The sequence below is a fragment of the Tetrao urogallus genome (genome assembly GCF_951394365.1).
Source record: "Tetrao urogallus genome assembly, chromosome: 5".
Lineage (NCBI taxonomy): Eukaryota > Metazoa > Chordata > Aves > Galliformes > Phasianidae > Tetrao > Tetrao urogallus.
In genome coordinates, this window is record NC_136818.1 from 23,148,900 (window position 1) to 23,170,473 (window position 21,574).

General features: G+C 46.6%; 1 protein-coding gene across 1 annotated transcript in view; it reads right to left on the bottom strand.

Moving 5' to 3' along the window:
- Positions 1–21,574, bottom strand: part of PACS2 (phosphofurin acidic cluster sorting protein 2) — a gene marked incomplete at both ends in the record, with an annotated part of 63,342 nt that overhangs the window by 27,783 nt on the left and 13,985 nt on the right. Inside the window, 8 exons of the mRNA XM_079535985.1 lie at positions 754–911; positions 2,164–2,223; positions 3,899–3,979; positions 4,741–4,814; positions 5,826–5,988; positions 7,814–7,939; positions 10,751–10,840; positions 14,132–14,219. Of these exons, the coding sequence (XP_079392111.1) occupies positions 754–911; positions 2,164–2,223; positions 3,899–3,979; positions 4,741–4,814; positions 5,826–5,988; positions 7,814–7,939; positions 10,751–10,840; positions 14,132–14,219 (840 nt within the window). The remainder of the gene's footprint in view (positions 1–753; positions 912–2,163; positions 2,224–3,898; positions 3,980–4,740; positions 4,815–5,825; positions 5,989–7,813; positions 7,940–10,750; positions 10,841–14,131; positions 14,220–21,574) is intronic.

Sequence of the window (21,574 nt, forward strand, 5' to 3'; positions counted from 1 at the left end):
GATTTATTTTTTTTCCCCAGGAAAAAAAGATGCCTACAGCCATCAGCATTCATCACATTCATTTTACAATATGAACATAAGAACCAGACAGAGAAGAAAGTGTCTCCCCAAGATCAACTAGAAGTGATCCCTGGCTTAGTTACACAAAGCTCCATATATCAGCACCTACAAAAGCTAGTTCAGAACAGGCTTGGGTGTATCCACCTGTACTATGGTCAGTTCCCCTTGGGCTCTGTAGAACTCCTTTTGTTTCATGCAGTTCTGATTCTTTAGTCCCTACGAAGGCTCTTTCCACATAGGATCCTATCAGAAAGATTGCCTTGCCCATCACAACTTTCTGCCTCTGCATCTTCTAACTGTTCTGCCGCAGCACCAGATTTCCTGTCTGTTTCTACCACCTCTTCAAAACACTTGTGTACAATTTAGTTCCACTATCTTCCTGTCAGCAATTCCTACTCCTGTGGTCAGGTGGAAGGGCAAGCAGAATAACTGTACGGGGAACTAGTAAAAAAAAAAACCAACATGAAGGGAAATTAGCGTACAAGCAGTCATTAAATTATCATAATGTACACTGGAGCTCTGACACCAGGTTGGGGAGAGTTGTGGTAAAAAGTACAAATAGAGCATCCAATCTGTGTTCATACTGCACACTGTCTCCTTTCAGTTCCAGCTCTTGGGAGACTGAGTCCCAGGCAGCTGCCCAAACTGACTACACCGCATGGGACTGCCCAGCATTGGCCGTGCCATACTTACTTTAACTTTGGCTTTGGAGTGCTCAAAACACTGTCATCATCTTCCATTTCTGGCCCACTGTCACTGGGGTTCTCTATATCCAACGTGTCATAGAGAAGGTCCAAGTCCTCCTCCACCTCTGGAACGTGCTCTGCAGGGTCCTGCTCTGAATCCAGAACCTACAGGAGAAAAGCAGGCATTGTTCACTAGGAGTCAAACAGATCCCGTGTCACAGGAGATCCCTTCATTACTGCAGGGCACCAGGCTTAGATTCTGTTTCTAGTGCGAGGATACTATATCTAGCAGAAACATTAAGCATACCAGGAGTGCTTGTTGGGGGCAAAGCTGTCAGTGTCTGATTAAGCAACACTTACCTATTAGGTTAGGTATCCGTGGACAAGCTATTAACCATACATCATGTCAATCATGTTCTATAAACAAAGCCTTAAGAAGGCACCCTACACAGTCCCAGTTTTCTTAGAGAAAGTACAAATATGTGGTACTACAAAATGAGTATTGCGTCTTGGGTATTCCTGAAAAGTTGTCATTACACCTCCTGATTTTGTATGTGGTACCCAACCAGGCAGAAAAGAAGAGCAACGTCCACAGGAGGCATCAGAAACCTGGACAAGGATCAACTGCAACCCACATGTAAATCTGAAGAGAACACAAATCTCACATCAAAACTCCCCTAGGTTTCTCTACACATACAGCGTAAGCATACAGGTGTACACAGCTCTGAGTTTGCTTTTCAATAAGAGCTCCAGAAAAACAATAGCTTAGCTGGCTGAGACCTCAGATAAGGGTGCTGATGCTGCTGAGCTAACTTGGGAAGAATAGCAATGCTAACAGGTCTGTCTGGAAGCATAAGAAAGCACGAGGAGTTACTCTTTCCCACAGGCCGCAATATCTGCATGCAGACAGTCAAAAGAGTCGTTAACAGTTTTTATATCAGGTACTCAATGTTATGCAGGCTCTTGGGTTCAGGACCTCTTTCATTTTAAGCTCTGACCAGAAAACTGTATTTCTTGTGGATCTACGTATTGAAATTTTTCAAGTCTTGCCTAGCTGTTCTAGTAAGATTATCAAAGCAGTGGTGATTTAACTTCACAAGCAACATACGCAGCACGCTGCTTGCCTCTGAATTGGTCAAAGACAGTTTTGAAGACTGCTTTGAAATTAATGGGTAAATAAATGAGTGTTTGCCAAAATCTAGATTTGATAAAATTTGATCTAGAAAACATCTGATGACATTTTAAAGTTGGCCCTCAAGCCTCCATGCAAGGCCAGGGTAACATGACAGGTTATATCAACTGCAAAACGAATGGAACCAGGGAGAAACAGAACGTTCCTGGGGACTAGAGCAGGGACCACACCAAAGAGGTGAGACAGCAGTATGCAGACAGAAAGGTTCTACAACACATTACTCACCTCATCAGACACTTTAAATCTCTTCAGCAATGCCACAACCTTCTGCTTGAAGTTCTGTTGCTGCAAGTCAAAGACATTTTTACATGAGTAAAGCATCACTGAACTGCTTTCTCCCAGTGCATAAGAGGCCCAGACACATGACACTGGTGCTCTAGCTGCTGCTTCAAGTCAAAAAGACTGCTGGCACCACGAACCAAGTCCTGGCTGTTCACACACTGAAAACAGCTTTTCCAGATCTATGACACTTTCTTACTGCCTTACAACAAACTAGTTCCCACTATGCTAAACCTAAGAAACCTTCTGGTTTCTTAGGAAACGCCCGCGTGAAGAAAGTTGTTTGCTGGCTTGCCTGTATCTCTTGGGAGCTTTCCTAGTAAACCCTGCTGGACCCACCACTCCAGCCCCAGGCACTTCACAATGCCCAAGTCTCCAAAATTCACCTTTTACCACTGAACTCAACTGTAAGCTGCTGCCACCTTCTAGACAGCTGAAGTTGAGGTGAAATGAAAGGTTCCAACAAGACTGTTCAAATAATGGCCCCCATTCACTGATGGGAATGAGATGCTTTCTTTTTAGAGTTGTCCTTTGACTCAGGATGTCAAGAAAAAATATCCATCATGCAGATCAGCTTGGGCCAGCATGGCACTCTGCAGAAGGAGCACACACAACAGGCAGTAGCTAAGGCAACATGGCAAGAGCTGTTCTCTGGCCTGAATGGTCTGACAGTCAGAACACAGGAACCCTGCTGAGGCTGATGTTAAATTTATCAGCAGCACCTAATCCAGACCTGCACCAGCGCTATGCACTGGAGACTCAGCATCAGTTCAGTGGTCAGGGACAGAAAGACATTCTCATCATTAAGTTAATAACCATGGGGGTCACCTGCTGTCACTAATGCCTGTAAACAATATTAAGACATCAAGGATATGAGGTAGTATGCTCCTAGTCTTATATAGTCTTTTTATTCACAGGTTCAGATCAAAACACTGTTTATTCAAGATCTTTTCAAACATGGATTTGAGAAGCAGCCTTGCAGAAGGTGTGATCTCCAAACATATTTCAAAGTCCCAAAAAACCCCAACAAACAACAAACCTAGCCCCATCCTTGGCAATAACTCCAAATCACATCACAGACATGCACAAACGCTGGTGTAAGCAGCAGGCCACGTTGTACATTACGGTGCAGTCAAGCGCAGGTCAATGCTCCACATGGAAGTTCTGTTTTGCAGGCAAACACATGCTTGCTGTCAGAGAGCAGATGGCTGGCTGCATGCTACTCACCAAAGCCTTCAATATCCAGCTACTCCTTTGGCCTCAACACGCATCAGCTCAGGTTCATCTGTTTGGCTCCAGACCCTAACTGAACTTCCTTCTGAAACTTTCCCATGGGTCTCTCCCAGTGCAGAGCACAAACAGAAGATCTTTCCTTTGCTTAAGCCAACTTTCAGGATCACGTGAGCACAGATCTTGCCCTGGCTTTCTTATGGGGCTGATTTTCACACACTTATATGATTTTTGGAGCATCATAACCTTGCAGCTAAAGAACACTCAAGATACACACACATCACAGACTGCTCCGCTCCCTAATCTGATAGTTTCTGCTGGCTCTTCACATGCTGTGACCATGCCCCCTGGCTCCCTGCCAGCATTTCCAGCACTGCTGCTCCCACAGGCCACATGCACTGCACATCCTAGCCAAACCCCATCAGTGTTAGTAAAACTAATTTCCACCGACCCTGGTTATGGACGTCGTTCTTACTATCGATCTCCGCTGCTTCTTGGGCTTCCCCAGCTCGTACTCATCATCATCCAAATCCTGAACAGAAAGAGGATTCCTTTGTTACCTTTGTGGTTTGGGGACACACGATCATCTAAGTCCTAACAACGTTCCCTCTATTAGCCGGCTGCTCTGTCTTGCAGACCATCAGCATTTGCTTCATTTTTCAGCAGTTACGATGGCAGAGGGAAATGGAACTGAACTAGGTCAGCAGAGAGCTGGGAACACCAGCTCAGAGGAGCAAAACAGTCCAAATTCTAGACAGAAAAGGATTCTCTCAGCCCCACATCTCAGTGGGTGCCTCTTAGTACCCTCCAAGACACAGAAGGCAAGTGATGCCAGAGTCCGAAGGCAAGTAAGATCCAAACTCAGAAGCACCTCACTCCTGCACAGGGAGTTCCCTGTCAGGATCCATTTTGCAAGAGATACTAAAGGCTAAAATCTGACTCACATTCCATCAGCCCTTAAGTTATAGCTAGGGGCCTTGCCAGGCTCTTTGAACCCAATCAGCATTACAGAAATAATCAACTACTGCGTTAGCACAATTGAGCAGACAAACTCAATATTTTAGTGTTCAAAGGGGACTCAAGACAACACATAAGGGGATAAATCACAGCACGGTGAAAGAAATGGGTTGCTGTGCATCTCCATTCTCCTCCTGCCACTGCAGCTCAACATTTGGTGACAGTCTCACACTGTCACAGCTTACCTAAGGAAACAGACTTATCATTTCAAGCAGAAGCTGAGAATACATGCTCTAAAGAAGCTCTCACAGGAAGAAGCCGTGCCCTAAACAGTACCTGGCCCTGCACGGCATCGTCACTGGCCTCCTGCTCAGAAGAGAAGCTCTCGTACTCCTCCTCAGAATAGTTATCTGAAAGGAAAGAAGGGAGAGATCCCATGAAACTCCTTTAATGTAAAGAGAAAATCTCATCTGAAGAGCAGAGAAAACCAACTAACAGTCACAAACCAAGAAAGGAGGTACATAAGGAAATGCTTGCTTCTTTATCTTTTATCTGTGTTAGAACCAATGAGATGGGAACATCCTGGAGATGAGGAACAAGGAGAAACACATCTAGTAAGAAGGACAGACCAACACACAGATAAGACTCCTTAGAATACCACCCTCTTTTTTCTGGAAAGAATCACCTGGCAGACAACAGCAAGAAAGTAGTTTTTCCCCACAAGGGAAGGAATTTTTCCCCCTTAGAGAGCCTAAGTATCTTCAGAAGACACGCCAGGAGAGTCTAAATTCTATTGACATGACACTTGAGATGACCTGCCTGGCCTCAGGCAGCAACACACATGTACCTGAATGCACTGCCTTCAACAGGTCACTCTGCTGGCAGTGAGCAGAAGGCTGCTGCTACAGAGAAGGTGGAAGACTGTCACAAACAGAAACGCAAGTACTTTCCTACATACTGAGCAACACTGGGATTTACTTTCATTAAATCAGATCATATTCCATTTAAAAATATGACAGCTCTGTAGGTATTATGTAAGTTAACATATATTATAGAACAAGGAAGGAAAAAAAAGTTAGGATAGCAACTTAAATGTGAATGTCCTGAATATGACACTGTTATCCATATGAGGAGCTACAGGTTCTCAACACACCCACCAGTAATGCTGGAAGAGCACAGACCTCACTTGCTGCATGATTTAAGCCTTGTGTGAACCTCTGACAACCCCTAACACTGACAGCCACGCTCCTTGCTTACACAGCAACAGGTTGCTACAAGTTGGTTTTCTCTGCGATAACCAGCTAAAGATAGAGGCATAGTACAAGCCTCATTCTTCCCAGGAAGCATCTAAGCTCAGGTGGAATTTAAATCCAGTTAGTTCAGGATGGCATTAGTCCCCAGAACATGCAGTTGTACTTCACCTGTAGACTTGATTTTCTGGCTGGCCTGCATACTGCTGTCTTCATGGTCAATTGGCTGACTTGACAAGGAGAAGATCCAGATTTCTGCTACCTTTACTGCAGCTTCTTTGATGTTGCTGAAAAGGCTCAGTACCTGGCCACCTTCTGTGGGGTGCTGCATGACCTGGGACAGAAATCACGCACAACAAATCTGCATTTAAATGTATTCTACAAGAGTTATTTATGTTAACAGAGTTACTCCAAATTGTCAAACGGAGAAGACAGACAACACCCTGCAACTGCAGGTGCCACATGCAGGCAACACACAATGCTAGCTGAAATTTTAGTTGGCTGCTAATGCAAGTGATGGAAGGAAAGGAAAAATTTTGAGCTTAACAGTTGATTAGCTCACCCATGAAACACAAACTTGAATACATCATTACTATGTATTTGCTTTCACAGAATAATACTGATTTGAATCATCAAGTTATCAACCTTCAGAACCTTCAAAGTTGAGGAACTTAAAAGCCAAAAAAAAAAAACCCACCAAAATTATCAGTGAGATATGCAGCAAAGTGCTTCCTAAAGCAAAAATTCCTGCTCCATAATCTTGGAGGAGATGGCCATACTGGGCTAAGTAAGTGGTGACTCACAAAATGCAAGACATGGTGGATGCAGACACATCTCAGTGTGGGTTTCTCACTGCAGCCATCTTCCCTTTGACGCCCACAGCTCTCAGAGCTCTCCTCAGAACCTAAGACTCAGGTTCTTCTCTCATCCCACCAGACACAGCAGTTGCTTCCCCATCCCCACTTGTCTGCACTTCAGCTTCCTACCACGCACCAGGCTTTAAAATGACCTGAGCTGATGAGGAACACACACCCTCTCAGGTTCATGTTTTCACCAACTTTTCATCACTTTGTTTTCTTTCAACTCCTATAATAACTTTGCATGTGTCAGTGCTGGGCAGGGGTCATTTAACTATAAACTGCAAAGAGAGGGAGGCTTCTAAAAGGATACAGCATTTGTTTACCCAAAGTCTTCAATTTCAGAAATATTCCAGATGAGCTGGAAAGTAACTGTTTCCCAGCAAAGCAAACCTTTGGAAATGCATGACCTTCTAACCTCAGTCAGCTGACATTACAAAAAAAAAAAGACATAAGAAAAACCACACACAGCAGCAAATGCCCAACACTCAGAAGTTCACCAATGGATCTAATTAATGGGCCCACACGTTTTCTGCCTTACAGCAACAGTCAATTTCTAGCTCTTAAACTAAATGTGGTACAGGAAAAATGTTGCCTATCGGATTATAAATCAGAATTTGGACAGTTCAGATGGGGAGATCTACATTTAATGCAAGTCTAAGAGAAGCTGAACTTACACAACAGAAGCATTCTTTATAATAAATTATTTAACACTGTAATAACTCACCACAGCATAACATTAATTTACAGGTGGAAACAATGAAAGTATTTATTGGCAGACTGCAGTCTGATGAAACACGTTGCTGCTGCACTGAACCTGGAAGGCCTGTCCAAGTGGCCTTAACAGCCTTGTTTCCACAAATATAAAACACTTTACATTTAAGACAAATGTGTTAGCTCAGCTCAGCCAAACATAGTAATACAAAAGAAAAAAAATGCATTAGTATTGAAATACATGCAGAAGTGTTCTGAATGCAAAGGGGATTTGAGCTGCATTTGGGTGAGTTGATGTGGACCTCCTAGCTCAAAACAAAAACAAACAAGATACACTCCACCACAAACCTTGTAAGCTAATAAGCCTCAAGAATCCTTTAGTCTTCAATATGCTATCCAGAAAATGTGCAATATTAGTACTCAGTACTAAGATCTGTTTAAAATATTGTTCTGCGAATACTAATTAGCATTAAGATAGTTGCATGAAATCCATCCAGGTACTTCTCAATAAGGAAAGTAATAACACTGGATTTAAAGTGATGGGGAATCCCGCTCTTGTAAGTGTGGACCATGCCAAACGGTGCTCACCTCAGCCATGTTGATAGACCCCACAGCCAGAGTCTTGTAGCCTAGAATGGTTCGGTTCTTGTATCGCTTCCGCCGCTGCAGCATAATCTGAAGCTTGTTGCCTTCTCTCTTCAAGAAGTGAGGGTACTGGGGTTGAAAATAGAAAGCAAAAGTTCACTATGTGCCTTGATTTTATCTCCCAAGATGTCTGGTTCACAGGTAAGCTCCATTCCTAAACTGAACTAACCCTTAACATGCAACCCTACATTTATTATCAAGGAAGCAATCATTTCTGACTCTCATTTTAAAAACACAGCCTTTGTAAAGCTCTGCCACAGAACCCTAGTGCCACACAAGGGGATTAGTGGGCATGGGGAGAGCCCAGGTAACCCCATACCCTTGCCTTTATAGTCCCAGGACAGGAGGCAGCTCAGGCCTGTGAGTGACCACAGAGCGTGAGGCACTGTGATCCCCACCAGGCACTGACAAAACAATCCTGGCTGTTTGGAAGGGCTGAGCCCAAGTCCAGTCCCAAAGAGATGAGCACCATCAAAGAGATGGGCTGCAGAAAGGAGAACCTCACTGCAGAGACCCTAGTTGCGTACTGGATATTCTTAATTGAAGGATGCTTCATCTCGCTTTTTTTTTTTTTCCAGCTCCTCTCCCCACTTTGGGAAATTGTGAGAGTAACTTCCCGCCTCTTAAAAAACTTGATAAATACAACTGCTGAGTGCCACCAGAAACCTGGAGATGTTAATTTGCAGTCCAGACTGCTGCGCAGAGAGCCAGGAGCAGTGGCCGTGCAAACAAGCAGAATACCAATTAACTGATTGCTCTGCAAGGATGGGATCGACTGCCTTGCATGAGGCAGCAGCACTGTGGAAGGGAGGAACAGCAGTCCACGTAATTAAAAGATCACCTTAAAACGCATTTGCATCCAAACACAAATTGAGTGTGACTTCACAGATCCGCAACACTGAAGTTACTGAGGACTGGAGCTGCCAGCTGGGATTCAGAAGACAAGAGGCACCTTGTGCATTCAAACCTCCCATCCTCCTGCAGCTGAGACCCTATCAAATGTTGGGAAGGCAGTAAGGAAGAGGGATTCCTTGCTCTCAGCTGGAAGCATCGGGGTCCTCTGAGGCTGCTTAAGCATGAACCCCGCAAGCTGAATTCTAAAGTCATTCTGGGTCCCAGGCCAGTTTGATCTCCATGTCCACAGTTTTCTGGAATTCAACTAGATGGATCAAGTCCACACACACAAATTTCTGTTTTTCAAAGATGTGTTTCCTGGCCAACTCTGATGAAGATTCACAGAAACATTAAAGAATAAAAATAAAATAAAATAGAGATCCAGAGACATTCATGCCACTCAGTTAAAGGCAACATCCTCTGGAACACCCCAGCCACTCTCACTGCACAGCTATTTTTAATTCCTGCCATCACTTGTCAGATGTACAGAATGGTTTCAACAAAAACTTGTTAGTAACTGCCACTCCATAACCCAGTATTTGAAAACAAGACACATGAAGCCCCAAGCACTGCAAGCACCTCCAAGGACAAGAAGAGGGGACCATCATACACACCAGGGAACTTCAACTGATCCTGAGAAACTTGCAGAGGGTCAGGAAGAGCAGCCATTCCAGCAGTCAGGATGACAGGAGCTTACCTGCCAGAAAGGCTTCTGCTGGTCTCAGTCTAGCTAGCTAGGTGAATCAGATTCAGATGCACCATAGCTCTAGTCTTACCCCACCTGCATAACAGAGCATTGCCCACATGGACAGCCTGCACAGTGGACATGCATGTAGAGCAAAGCACACAGGGCAGAGTGACAGCACAATATGGAGATACTGGCTGCTGCTGCAAGACACTGAGGCTTTCTCATGCTGAGACATCCACATGCTTTTACTCTGTAGTCCATCACCACTCTTAAAATATCCCAGGCACTAAATTCAGACTGTACCTGGCTCAGACTATACTTAGCTAAGAGTAGCTTCCAGCCATCGTCCAATTAAGAAATAATAAAAGCTGTCATAAAAATCCTGCTGTGCCATTTCAGGAAGGCTTCCCAGACCTCACTGCATCCAAGAGCACTAATCCTTGCTGCAGCAGAGAGATCAGCAGCACATCTCTGCACTAAGCTTGCTCATCTCACAAACACTGTTCCGAAGGCTTACAGCGTCACGGACACCATTATCCCCTGTTCTGGCTCAGTTCCCAGCCTCTCCTGGGGAAACCAACTTAAAAACAATGCTGTGTGTCCTGCTGCAATATTGCTCTGAGTTGCTGGGAAAAAAAACACAAACACACACACACACACAAAAAAAAAAAAACCACATTCCAAAACAAAATCTGCAGAAACATTTGCTGACACAGGATGGGCAGAGATCTGGCTCATCCTAAGGCTCTGCTCCCAGTCGCTGGAAAGCTGCAGTCTTAAGAATCACACATACTTACTCCTGGCACGTGGATTTCTCACTCCTCCTCACAAAGGAGGGTATGCAGTGCTGCAGTTAACCCAGTTTGCAAGCTGCATCAGGACAGAACCAGAAACGCCAGCCATCTGTGTACCTTCCCATGCAGTCCCAGGGTTATCATCTGTCTGCAGTGAAATCTCACCTACCTTGCCTACCCAGGGCTCAGAGTAACAGCCAGTCTGTCCTGCATCACCACTGCAGTCCTTATCAGATCAAACTCCAGATGGCAACATCTAACCCTCAGCTCCAAAATACATTTAACCTCGACAAGAATGCTTCCGAGTGTCTGCTCCATGCATGCAGGACTCTCTCTTGTGCTCACAGCAACCCAGCCTCTATTTCCCTCATTTCCCTGCTCAAGAGGCAGTACTAGGGCAGGATGCTCCGAGGAGACCAGCCAACACCATACAGAAGGATCCTCAATGCAGACCCCCAGAGCACCTCTGCTCACACAAGTGTCCTGGTGCCCCGTCCCACTTACCTGCAGCGAGAAGGTCAGCGCAAGCTCCGTCTCCACGTGTCCACTCGGCGGCAACACGATCTCGTGAGACCGCAGGATGCGCTTGGAGCCCTGCACAGAAGCAAAGTCCATGTGGTAAATTGCCCAGCCAGCCACTTTCTTGCCATCCAGCCCAAAGGGCTCAGACGTAGAACTGGAGAGCTCCAACTACAGGCCTTACTCTCCCTGATATTACCCACAGCTGCCTTTGTACTGCCTCTCCCCAGGGAAAGGATAAGGCAGCAGGTTCTGCAGGCGGGGCTGTCAGAGAGCTGGGCTGCAGGCAGCACTGGAAAGATTATGGCCTTGGAAAGGATGGTGGGAAGGAAGACTGGACTGAAATGGAAGTAGCCCTGGATTGGCATCCCACCTCTATTGAAACAAAACTGGGAAATGCTTTCAGAGACTACCACAGAGAAAGTGAATGGATGGATCTGACCTTGCACTTGTGCAACATATTAATGAGATGAAAAGGGAGATATTTGACTAATAAAGATTTGGGCATATTTACTGTCCCTAACTGCAACAAAGCAGCTTTTGTTCTGCCAAACCCCAGCATTCAAAAGCTATGAGTCAGCCCCCACCCCTCAAGCTGAAGTCTCATTTCACGACTGCAGCCAATAGGTAGCAGGCTCCGCATCTCCTGGGTTCGCAGGCTGCAGTGTCACACACACATCTCTGGCATTAGCCTCGGTGGACTGATTTTTCTCTTTGTACACACACCCCTCCTGGAGAAAAGTGGAGATTTTAATCTATTTCAGGGAATATTTCAGAGAAAACTAGCAGGAAAGCACAATAAACCTCTGCCTAGCAAATGCTTCTGTATTGTTCAGATAGTGGTAAGTTTCAGAGGTCTCTGGCTCAATATTCTGCTGAGGTTGCAGCTCTGGCTTTGTCCAGACAGGCTGATCTCCCAGAGGCACAAAACTGTAGCTCTCAAAAAAAAAAAACCGCATCTGGGAAACCAGAGACAGACAGGGACTAAACACCTCCCAGCTGCATCTAAAGTAAAACTGCAAATGTCTACTGCGCAGCCCCAAATAATATCCCAAAATGAGGGAGGAAGAAGAGGAGAGGCTGAGACTGGGTTACATCCCTTCCTCCTCACAAAACCAGAATGCTGTGATTTGCAGGTGCCCCCAGTACATCAAACAGCAGAGCAGGTTGAAAACTGAAGGGTCCCTCCCAGCAAAAGCAGCACGTGTGCAAGTTAAGCACAGCTGGCCTTGCCACCGGCAATAGCAGCATTTGTTCCACGCTGCAAATCTCCTAACAGTAGCAATCTTGCTTTACTTGTTACGCAACTCGAAATCTAATGAAAGCCCAAATATAGCAGCTTTAAAAAGACTGCAACAGATAAATAGAGCAACAGCCTAGGAAATACTGTTGACAAGTCTTTGAACATCAGGAGGGATGCAGACAGACATGGGAAATGCAGGTAGGATGCTCTCATTAGGTCTAAATTCAGTCATTCTTTCTGGAAGGACTGCAGTGCTGACACCTCTCTTGCAATTTCTCATACACAGCCAGCGAGTCATTTGACAGAGACCATACACTTGAAGATCCAATATCACCAGCTGCAAACAATAGCTGTGTCAGAAACCTGAGTGCTGGCAAATTAAGTAGCCTTAAAAGAGCTTGTCAGCATCGTAATAACCTGCAAGCCACGAAGGAAGGCTTCAAATCTGCCTGCATTGAGACAGTCACAGTGCTACTGCCCTACCATTAAACAGCACATCACGAGATATGAACAATGATCGAACTGCAGTGCCAGGGACACCCAAGGTGAAGCTATGAGCACCCTCTGGGACAGCAGTTATTGCAGCTGCTGTGACCTCAAGGCCAACTGAAAGGACAGATGAAAGCAAAAACAATGGGCAAGGATGCAAGCTGCAGCCTGGGACTTGGCAGATAAGCATCCCAAACTTTTCCAGTTACAGAGGGCAAGTGCTTTTGCTTTCCAGTTCTTCAGGAATCTGTCCCACTACAGAAGGGACTGCAGAATAATTGCTCAGGTCTCACTGTGTTACTTACTGTAGCAGGACAGATCACAACATATATTTAGAACAGACAAGAAAGTCTCAATTTTTAATAACTCCCTTCAGGCTTTTTGGGCTTCCATGTCCAAAGCAGCACATTCAACCTTTTCACCCAGAGAACGTGTTAAACTCCTAGCAGTAACCTGGATGGGAAAAAGCTTTGTTCTAGTAAAAGCTACTGGATTTCGCAGCCCAAGCCTGGCACACCCTGTCTGTAGATCACTCACCGAGAAGCCTCGGGCCCTGACAGTGATGCACACGCTAACCTGTACAAACATATGGAGAGCTTTCAGCCCTGATCAGCAATATCTGACAGCCTGGGAACCCACAGCTGTGCATCTTCAGAATTCAGCTGTGTGAAACTATTCCCTACCTTTCTGCTCCCTGCTGTGGATCTGTGAATCCCTCCAACACAGGAGGACACAATTTTGCTGCAGCTGGACTGCTCACAGAGATGAGAGATGTTGGCTAAATGCTCAGCTGCATGTTTTTGGTCCACAAAGCCTTCATGATTTCACTTTCCAAGTTAGATTTTAACACAAACAGATCTCTGCAGGAATTTGCCTGCCCCTTTTTTGAAAAGCAGCTGCTTTTCAGCATAGTTAATGGTACTTGTCTACTTCCAGTTCCACTAGGCTTTTAACCAGTAAGAACTTCAGCATTTCCAGTGGTGGGAGCACTCGAGCTAAACTGACGCAGTGACACACTGTGGAACTTACTCGCTACCTGCTGAACACCTACCTCCATGCAGCATGACCTCTATGTAGAAACCTAATTAAGCAGCACAAACCCATGTTGCAAAGCAGGTTATTTACCTAGGATGAGAGCTGTATCTTATGGAAATAAACTGAAATGTACAGGCATCCGATAAATCAACTGACAAGTACCTGGCTACAAACATGGGTTGGACTTCTGACAGCAGAGCTGTCCATTGGAAGAAGGCCCAGCCTTCAGAGCCTCCCCAGCTCAGGTCCAAATGACCAAGATGTTCTGCCCCAGCAAGAGCTGCAGCATGCTAAGCAAACACACGCTTAGATTTGGTGACTGCTCAGGAAGATCAGGTGACAGCATATGATATGAAATGAGCATCTTTACCAACATATAAAGCTCATGCCGAGTCCTTAGTGAACAATATTCTTCACTTACTACAATGAAATTTGGTAGGAACACAGGAGAAGGATCACAAGAGACTCTCCACACACACAGAACATCACGATATAAGTGTGGGAAGTGGCCCATAGCCATGACAGACCTCACATGGAGGCACCTGCCAGCATTGTTAACTCAAGTACCACATTCGATTCTTAGAGCTGACAGCAATTACCTGCATTTTGACAGCAATGACCACAGAAATAAGCTCCTTATCCAATTCCTTTAAGACTACCAGTTTCTTTAGTGTCAAGCTGCACAACCTGCAAACAGGAACAGAAGAGAAACAGTTATAATCATTGTCTGAAAAAGGAAAAGCTCTGAACAGCTTCCACACAACAGCATCTCTGTTTGAGGTAGAACAGACTCCAGTCAGGAGCCACACAGACACAGACATAAAGACAGCAGGAATACCAGAGGCTTCCCCAGCTCTTCAGGCTGGATTTCTCCACACACCCCCAAACAGGAGGAGGCAGCCTGTGGGTCCGTCTCACGGCCTGGTGCAGACCCATGGCCACATGGGAGAGCCTCCCAGCACAGACCTCGCAGACCGCAGCCTGGGAACGCTTGTTCTGAGTCAGCCCAAGGAGCTGTAGGGTCAGAGCAATTAAATTCCAGCAATGTAAAAGCAGTGGGTCAGGCTAATTTTAAATTTCTCTGCAAAGCTTTACTAGCCTGTTGGCTCTTTCAGTTTCAGGTTCTGGGTTCCCAAAAATTTCACTCCCACCTCCTCTTGCAGATCCTACTCATCCCCAAACAAAAGCGCTAGCAAGAGGTTCAGACCTCTCTAGTGGGAAAGGAAAAGAAACAAAAGAAAAAGGAGAGGACTTGCATAGTGCTCTGCAGCCCTGGCATGCACATGCCACACATACACAGCTAACTCGCATTCTTCACCCTGGCAATGCTGCATTGTTCCAGTTAACAATGTTTGCACTTCTGCCTTCCAGCACAGAGCTTTTGGGAGGGGAGAGCATTTGGACTAGGTGCAGCCCCAGCTCTGAGCTAATGGGGCTACGATACTAGCACTGTCACAGTTTCACAGGAATTACCAACAGCTGGTTTAAACACGGGGGTGTGCCTCGAAAACAAACTTGGGGGAGGGATAAACCTGAGGAAAGCTGCGGCCAGAGAAAGCTGCATGGGAGGCTCTGGAGACAGACATCACCCATGATGCAGATGCTGGCCAGGAGCAGGCTCTGCTTCATGTCCAGGGTCTGAAGGAAGGAGGCTGTGATGCCATTTGTTTTCTTTGTGAGGCCATAGCCGGAGGACAATTGCCCCAGGCTTGCCAAAAGCCAAAGAGCTGTGGGCAGTCAGGTGGTGTGAGCAGAGGTAGCACAAGGCACTGGCATTGTCCGCCTGGCAGGAAGGGAACAAAGGCCCTCTCTGTGTGTCCTGGCCGGAGGATGGAAAAGGTACGCGAGGGAACAATGGCGTTCTCAGCACACCCAGCAGAGCACAAGGAGGGCGTTCTGCCATTCCTCCAATTCATCATTTATGAGCTTTGATCCAGCCCCACAGATTGCTTGCTGCTCAGAAAGAGGAAAAAAAAAAATTATAAGCCTTCTTTACAGCAATCAGAAAAACAAAAGCTGTTGGAAAAGACACGGGGATGCATCTGCTTTCTTTATCCCATTGTTGGACTGCTGGTTCTAAAAGGCACTTCACACAAACAACAATGAAATGTTTATACTCTCCTTCAGGAGAAAAAAAAAAAAACATAAAACAAGCAGAGTTTAAATCTCACCAAAACACTTTCACCCTTAACATGCTTAGAGTTTCAGGTCTTCAGTCTAAATACAAATCAAAGCAATATTAAGAATACGTGACAGAAAGGGGCCACAGACAGTCACAAGAAGCATCTTCCAAGCAAGGCGGTGTGCCCACAGCAGCAGTGCAGCCATGCCTGCCCTATGTGCCCTCCTATGCCTCTGTGGCTGGGATTGATGCAGGGGGACCTGAAACAATCTTATAAAACGGGATGAAGTTACATTTGGAAGTTTCCCCCATATACACGATCTCAGTGAATGCAGGGGGAATAAAGAAAATCACACAGACATACGATGGGAATTGAGGAAGTCTCAGATCTGAAGTTGAAAGAGCCTGAAGTATTTTAAGTGGTCTATAAAAAGTCTGGAACCGCATGACAGCAAGGGTAGGCAAACACTTTTGTTGTGTGTTTATTTCAGCATTGATCTACGGTTGCACACAAGGGAGCTCAGCTAGCAAAAGCACCAAGCCAGCTGAAACTAGCTGCAGAAAGAGCAAAGGAAATGTGAGATTTCCACCTCACTTTGGAGGTCCATAGCAGACCTCCCCACTCAGCACAAGCTGCGATGCAGAGGGACTCACGTTCCCTTGGTCACACACCGTAGGGAGGCACAGGCTGCTCCCTCCTGATCCCTTTCCCCAAGTTAACACATGACATCTAAATGCATCCTACGACAATAAAACCCAGTTCTAAAGAGGAAACCTTGGCTGGACCCAAGGGCTCCAATGTGCCCTGCTGAGGCCAGCTGTGCTGTGTGGCTCCACCACATGCTCCTCACCTGGGCAGAAGCTGTGGGCACAGAACACATTTCACTAACAACAATCCTAGCTCAAACAGGATCAGAGCAGCCACACGAGGTGCTCAATTCTTATTCATTGGATGCTCCGGTTTTGCATCCCTTGGAGTAGAAAGATCAGGAAAATAAATCCCCTCCAAGAAAGACTCACTGAATTAAATGTTTGTCCCTCCACAGGGAGCACAATAATTGCACTGAGACCGTGTTCACACAGAGACAGCCAAATCAACAGGAAAGAAGAATTAAAAATTAAAGACCTGTATTTTAATTAAGCCCAATGGAAGTCAAGAATAATAACAGAAGCAGGGGCTCCAAGTGCAAGACAGGAGCAGGAAGGCTTCAGCTCACGAAGCAGATGTCCTTGCACTGGCTGAAGTCTGCAAGATACTGTTCCTAGAGGCAACGTTTCATTCCAGGAGCACTTTCCTCTGAGTTCTGTAAGAATGTGCCAGATGAGAGATGCAAGCAAGGAACCTGTGCACCAGGCAGTTCCGCTGCACCCAAAACTACTTCAGTGGTAGAGACAGCAAGCAGCCTCCTACCCCTCAACACTGAGTGTTCTGCACTTAAGCTGACACACTCAAGACAGTCCCAAAATAAACTGTGAGCCACTTGGAGGAGAAGTGGAGAGAGACACTGCCCACTCACATACCTCCCAGACAGAGCCTTTCTGCACATAGCTACAGGGCAGCTGTGTGGGGCAGGCTGGAGAGAGGAGCCCTGCACAGCATTTTTCTAATGCAGCTGTCTAAGCAAGGGATGAACACGTGCAGAGCACACACATAGTTTCAGACACCTGTTTTGCATGTGCCCAGGTGAAGGAGTACTCTCCTGTCCAGCTACTGTGCTCACACGCTTCATACTGCCTAGGAGAATTATACCAGGCAGAAAAGCTGTTCTCTACGTTACAGATGTGTCAGAGGAGGGCCATTGGGGGTTATCAGTGGTAGAAAACACAGGAAGAGTGGTTCTTCACTCTACAAAGCTTATGAGCCAACTCCATCAAATGTTTCCACCTTGATCCACTCTCAGCCTGCTTCCAACCAGGAGTAAATTAAATGAGACAGATAAATGCCCAACTCCTTTCATGCCAGAAACACAACTTGAGCAACTAGCAGAGATGCAACACTGCCCTGCACTAGTCTCAGCCTGCTTCTCCTTCATTCACAGTTACCACTAAGCTAAATGGAATCTTGAGTCAGCTGTTTTGGCTACAGGTGCATTCAGGTAAGCTGTAAGCCAGGAAACAACTGCAGGGCCAGTATTTCCACTGTTCTTAAGGATCTTGAAATCTGCTTCCCAGCATTAACACAGAGAATTAAGCTCTTAAAATTCTAGAGACAAAGATCCATAGAAGTGCTGCAGCAAGCAGATCTTGTTTTAACAGGTAAGAGGATGGAAGCTTAATTTATGCAACAGGCTGCCCCTAGGACCTCACAAGGACGCAAACACGCAGCAAGATGCTGCCCCGTTACTGCCGAAACATTGTGCTACTCACTGCACATATTTTGCAGTGTACTTTCCATCCACACGGGTGGGATATCTGCATGTTTGTCACCAACCACATGCCTCCACCTGCACACTCAGAACACTGCCACTGAGAAACTGATGCATTCTCTCCCTTTCTGAAGTTCTTCACACATCTGGTGACCTCAGCCAGAATCTTAATTCCTCCACAATGGTCTCTTCATGCTTTGTGTTGATGGTTTCAAATCCCTGACTTAAAGGAAAAATCATGAAGAAGAGATCAGGTCTGTTCCTCAGACAAGCAATGGTATACAAAGGAGTCCATCTAAACCACTTGTGTGTTTACACCACGCTGCCTGCACATCCAGGCTCACAGCCAGTCCGTGCACCTCTCTCGATGTGCCTCCTTCAAATCCAGCATCCAGAGCACCAGGAACGCGTGGCATCCTGACAGCACACTAACTGTGAATGAAGGATCCCACGGTGCTGGTGGATTGAGTTTAATCCACATTCTAAAAGTTCTGAGGGAATAGAATGGTGTCATTTAACTTAAAAAAACTGAAGTAAGCTAACAGAGAAAAGATGACTGATGATCAAGGCTGCTTTGACAAACCAACAGGACTACATTTCCTACAACACAGCTGACACAAACATTTCATATTTGCTGTACTAATTTTGTAGTAGCTGGAGCAACCAAAGGCACCAATGCCAGATTCCCACTGAGCACGTGATGAGAGTGGTCAAAGCTGCACACGGGGAGGGCAGCCTTTGGGATATGGGCTGGTGGAGCGTTTTCTGTACCTAGGGCTTCAGTTCTCAGCCAGCCAGCAACAAAAGGAAGACATGTAACACTGTAACGCAATGGAAAGGTCAGCAACCATAGCCTAGCAGCAAAGTCCCAGGTTGCTTACCTTCCAAAGGCCTCAGGCACACAGGGATCTCCAGCAAGATATCCTCACCTCCACTGCCAGCCCATTAATGAGGTCTGGAAAGGGGTGGATCCTGGCTCCACCCCTTCCATCACTCAGGTGCACAGCGCACACCTGAGCTCCCCTGGGTTGGCCCTGCCTTCCCACCAGGTGCTCAATCACTGCTTCAAGCTGTGACTTAGCATTTCTGCTACCAGGCACAACGCACAGCGAGGCAGCCAGGCAGAAGGCAACTCCCCACCATACACGTTAAAACCAGAGCAGAAAATTATGCCCAAACAATGAGCAAAATTGATTCTGTGGGGAGGAATGAAAAATGCCAACAATTGGGAAGAGGATGAAAGGAGACACGAGCTGCAACAGACCCAGCAGTTCTCCCCTCCTCAGCATGCCCTCCTCCCACCGCCTGCCTCTTGCTGCCCTCTTGTCCCAGCAGCTGCACATGGCACACAACATGTGCACTGGGAATTGGCTGCACCAGGCATACCACAAGAACAAGCTCCCTGCCTGCCCTGAGCCCTCTGGGGCTGGCAGGATCTGCATACAGCAGCCAGCATGTGAGGAGGGCCCCAGGAGCCTGCTGCAGAGCGAGGAGCAGCACATGAGTCCTGCACATACGCCAGCACCCTCCCCGCAGTCAGCACACATTGAGCTCCTTGCAGGAGCAGCTAGCTCGAACAGGAATGAGCGGTGGCATGGAAGGGCTGCACAAAAAGCCTCATGCACACGTTTGCACCAACATGTGCCTCACCTGGATTGTCACCCTTTCTTTCCCCCATCCTCTCCACCTGCACCATACCCACGAACTGTGAGCACAGCATCCCCCAGAGCAGCAGCGGGCTGGGAGCCATGACATCTCCACAGCAACAGGCCCCTTCACAGCACTCCAGCTTCCTCTTTACCCCACTGCAGCACAGCTGGTGGCAAATCAGCCGTGCCACCAAGAGCTCTGTTCCCCATACAGCCCAGTGCTTGCCCTGCAGGCTCCCCTGCCCATCCAGCGCTGTAGGGTCATGCCGAATTATTTACTGCTCAGCCACCTCCAAATCACAAGCAGGAGCCGTGCACAGCCAGAGCCGAGATCCCCACAGCACACAGGTCCTAACATCAGAACCTCTCTGAAAGACCCACCTTACATCACAGTGGACAAACAGACAGTATGAACACCACTGTCAGCCTTTTAAAGGAGTTTTACCTTTTAAAGCTCACTGACCAATACGAGCCCACAGCAGCACAGCCAGGGCAGCTGGCCCGTTCCTAACAGCACTGTCACTCTGCCTGAAAGCAGCCACATTGAGTGCCAGATGAAAAGGGTTGTCTGTGCTAAGCTTGCAATATGGCCTGAAATAAGTAAGATGGGAGAATCGCACAGGCATAATTTAGAGCTCAAATGGATGCTTCCTTTTTTAGTGAGAACTCAAAATGTCCTCTAAGGGTGAAAACAGAGCGGCCAACAGCAATGAGAAACATTTGTGAACACTGATGGCACGTTTGGTATCAGCCAGCAGAGCAATCAAATATGCAAAGCATGCCGCTGCTGGGCTTGTTTGCGGACCAGAACACTCCACAGATCCCAGCACTGCTCTGACCACATGGAGCCTGCATTCTGGCCTCCTTCCAGGTCAGGCACGTGCACCCAGCCACCCCCATGCCCCCATTGGGACAATGCTCCATGCTGTTCCTCTGCATGCCCCACATTTAATGCCAGCTCCTTCCTCTGCTGACTATGGAGGTGAAGGAGAACACAGTCACAGAGATAACAAAATTAATCACCTAAGTTAGAATCAAATTTTTTGAGCAGTTCTCATCATGCCTCAAAGTACGAGACTGTTTAGCATTTATTTAGATCTGAATGCTGCCAGTTTTCACAGGGCAACAACACACAGCTGACAAAGCAGGCTCCATCAGCGCTAAATATAATTCACAAAGAACTCTAGATCCTGCCACTAAAGCTGGAGAACTCTATTCAGCATTAAACACACTGCAAATTCTGGTTAGCATCCCTCAAACTGCAACAAAACGATATGGGTAAAGCTGTTAAAATGTGCTACCCCTCGGAGATCAGTGCTCAAGGAGTAGGGGAGGGGGGCACACTGAGATGAGATGTGTGCTATGAGCAGTGAAAGGGCTGAAAGGGCTGAACCTACAGAAGCGTTTGGTTCTCCTGTAAGAACAGTAATGTCTCCTGTTGCCTTTGGTTGAAAATGCACCGCACTCAAGCATCCCTGCATTTCTTCCATCAGATATTCTGGGCAGCTCTCACTTGTTTGCACACTGTCTGAGAGATAAGCTGGGAAGCAGACCACAAAAGAAGGGGACCTGGTGAGATTTTGAAAGCCAAACAGCTATCCACAAAGGCTGACTGAATGGCTGAAGTAGAACTGCCACCACTGCTGCAAGGGAAGGAGCTTCTGCCGCAACCAACAGTGGTGTCTGAACTCCTAAACCCAGCTGAACCAGCTTGGAAAGGATTCTGGAGCACAGTGACCAGCCTGCTGCTGCTGAGCACAGCACAGCTCTGCACACACCTTGGTTTGCTGAACACTTCTGCTCAGCTCCCATTGGAGGCAGCTCCCCGAAGGGAACCGCCAGGTGATCTCAAAATGTCTCTCAACACCACTTTGAAAACGTCTTTTTCCCTTCAGTCTTTCTCTT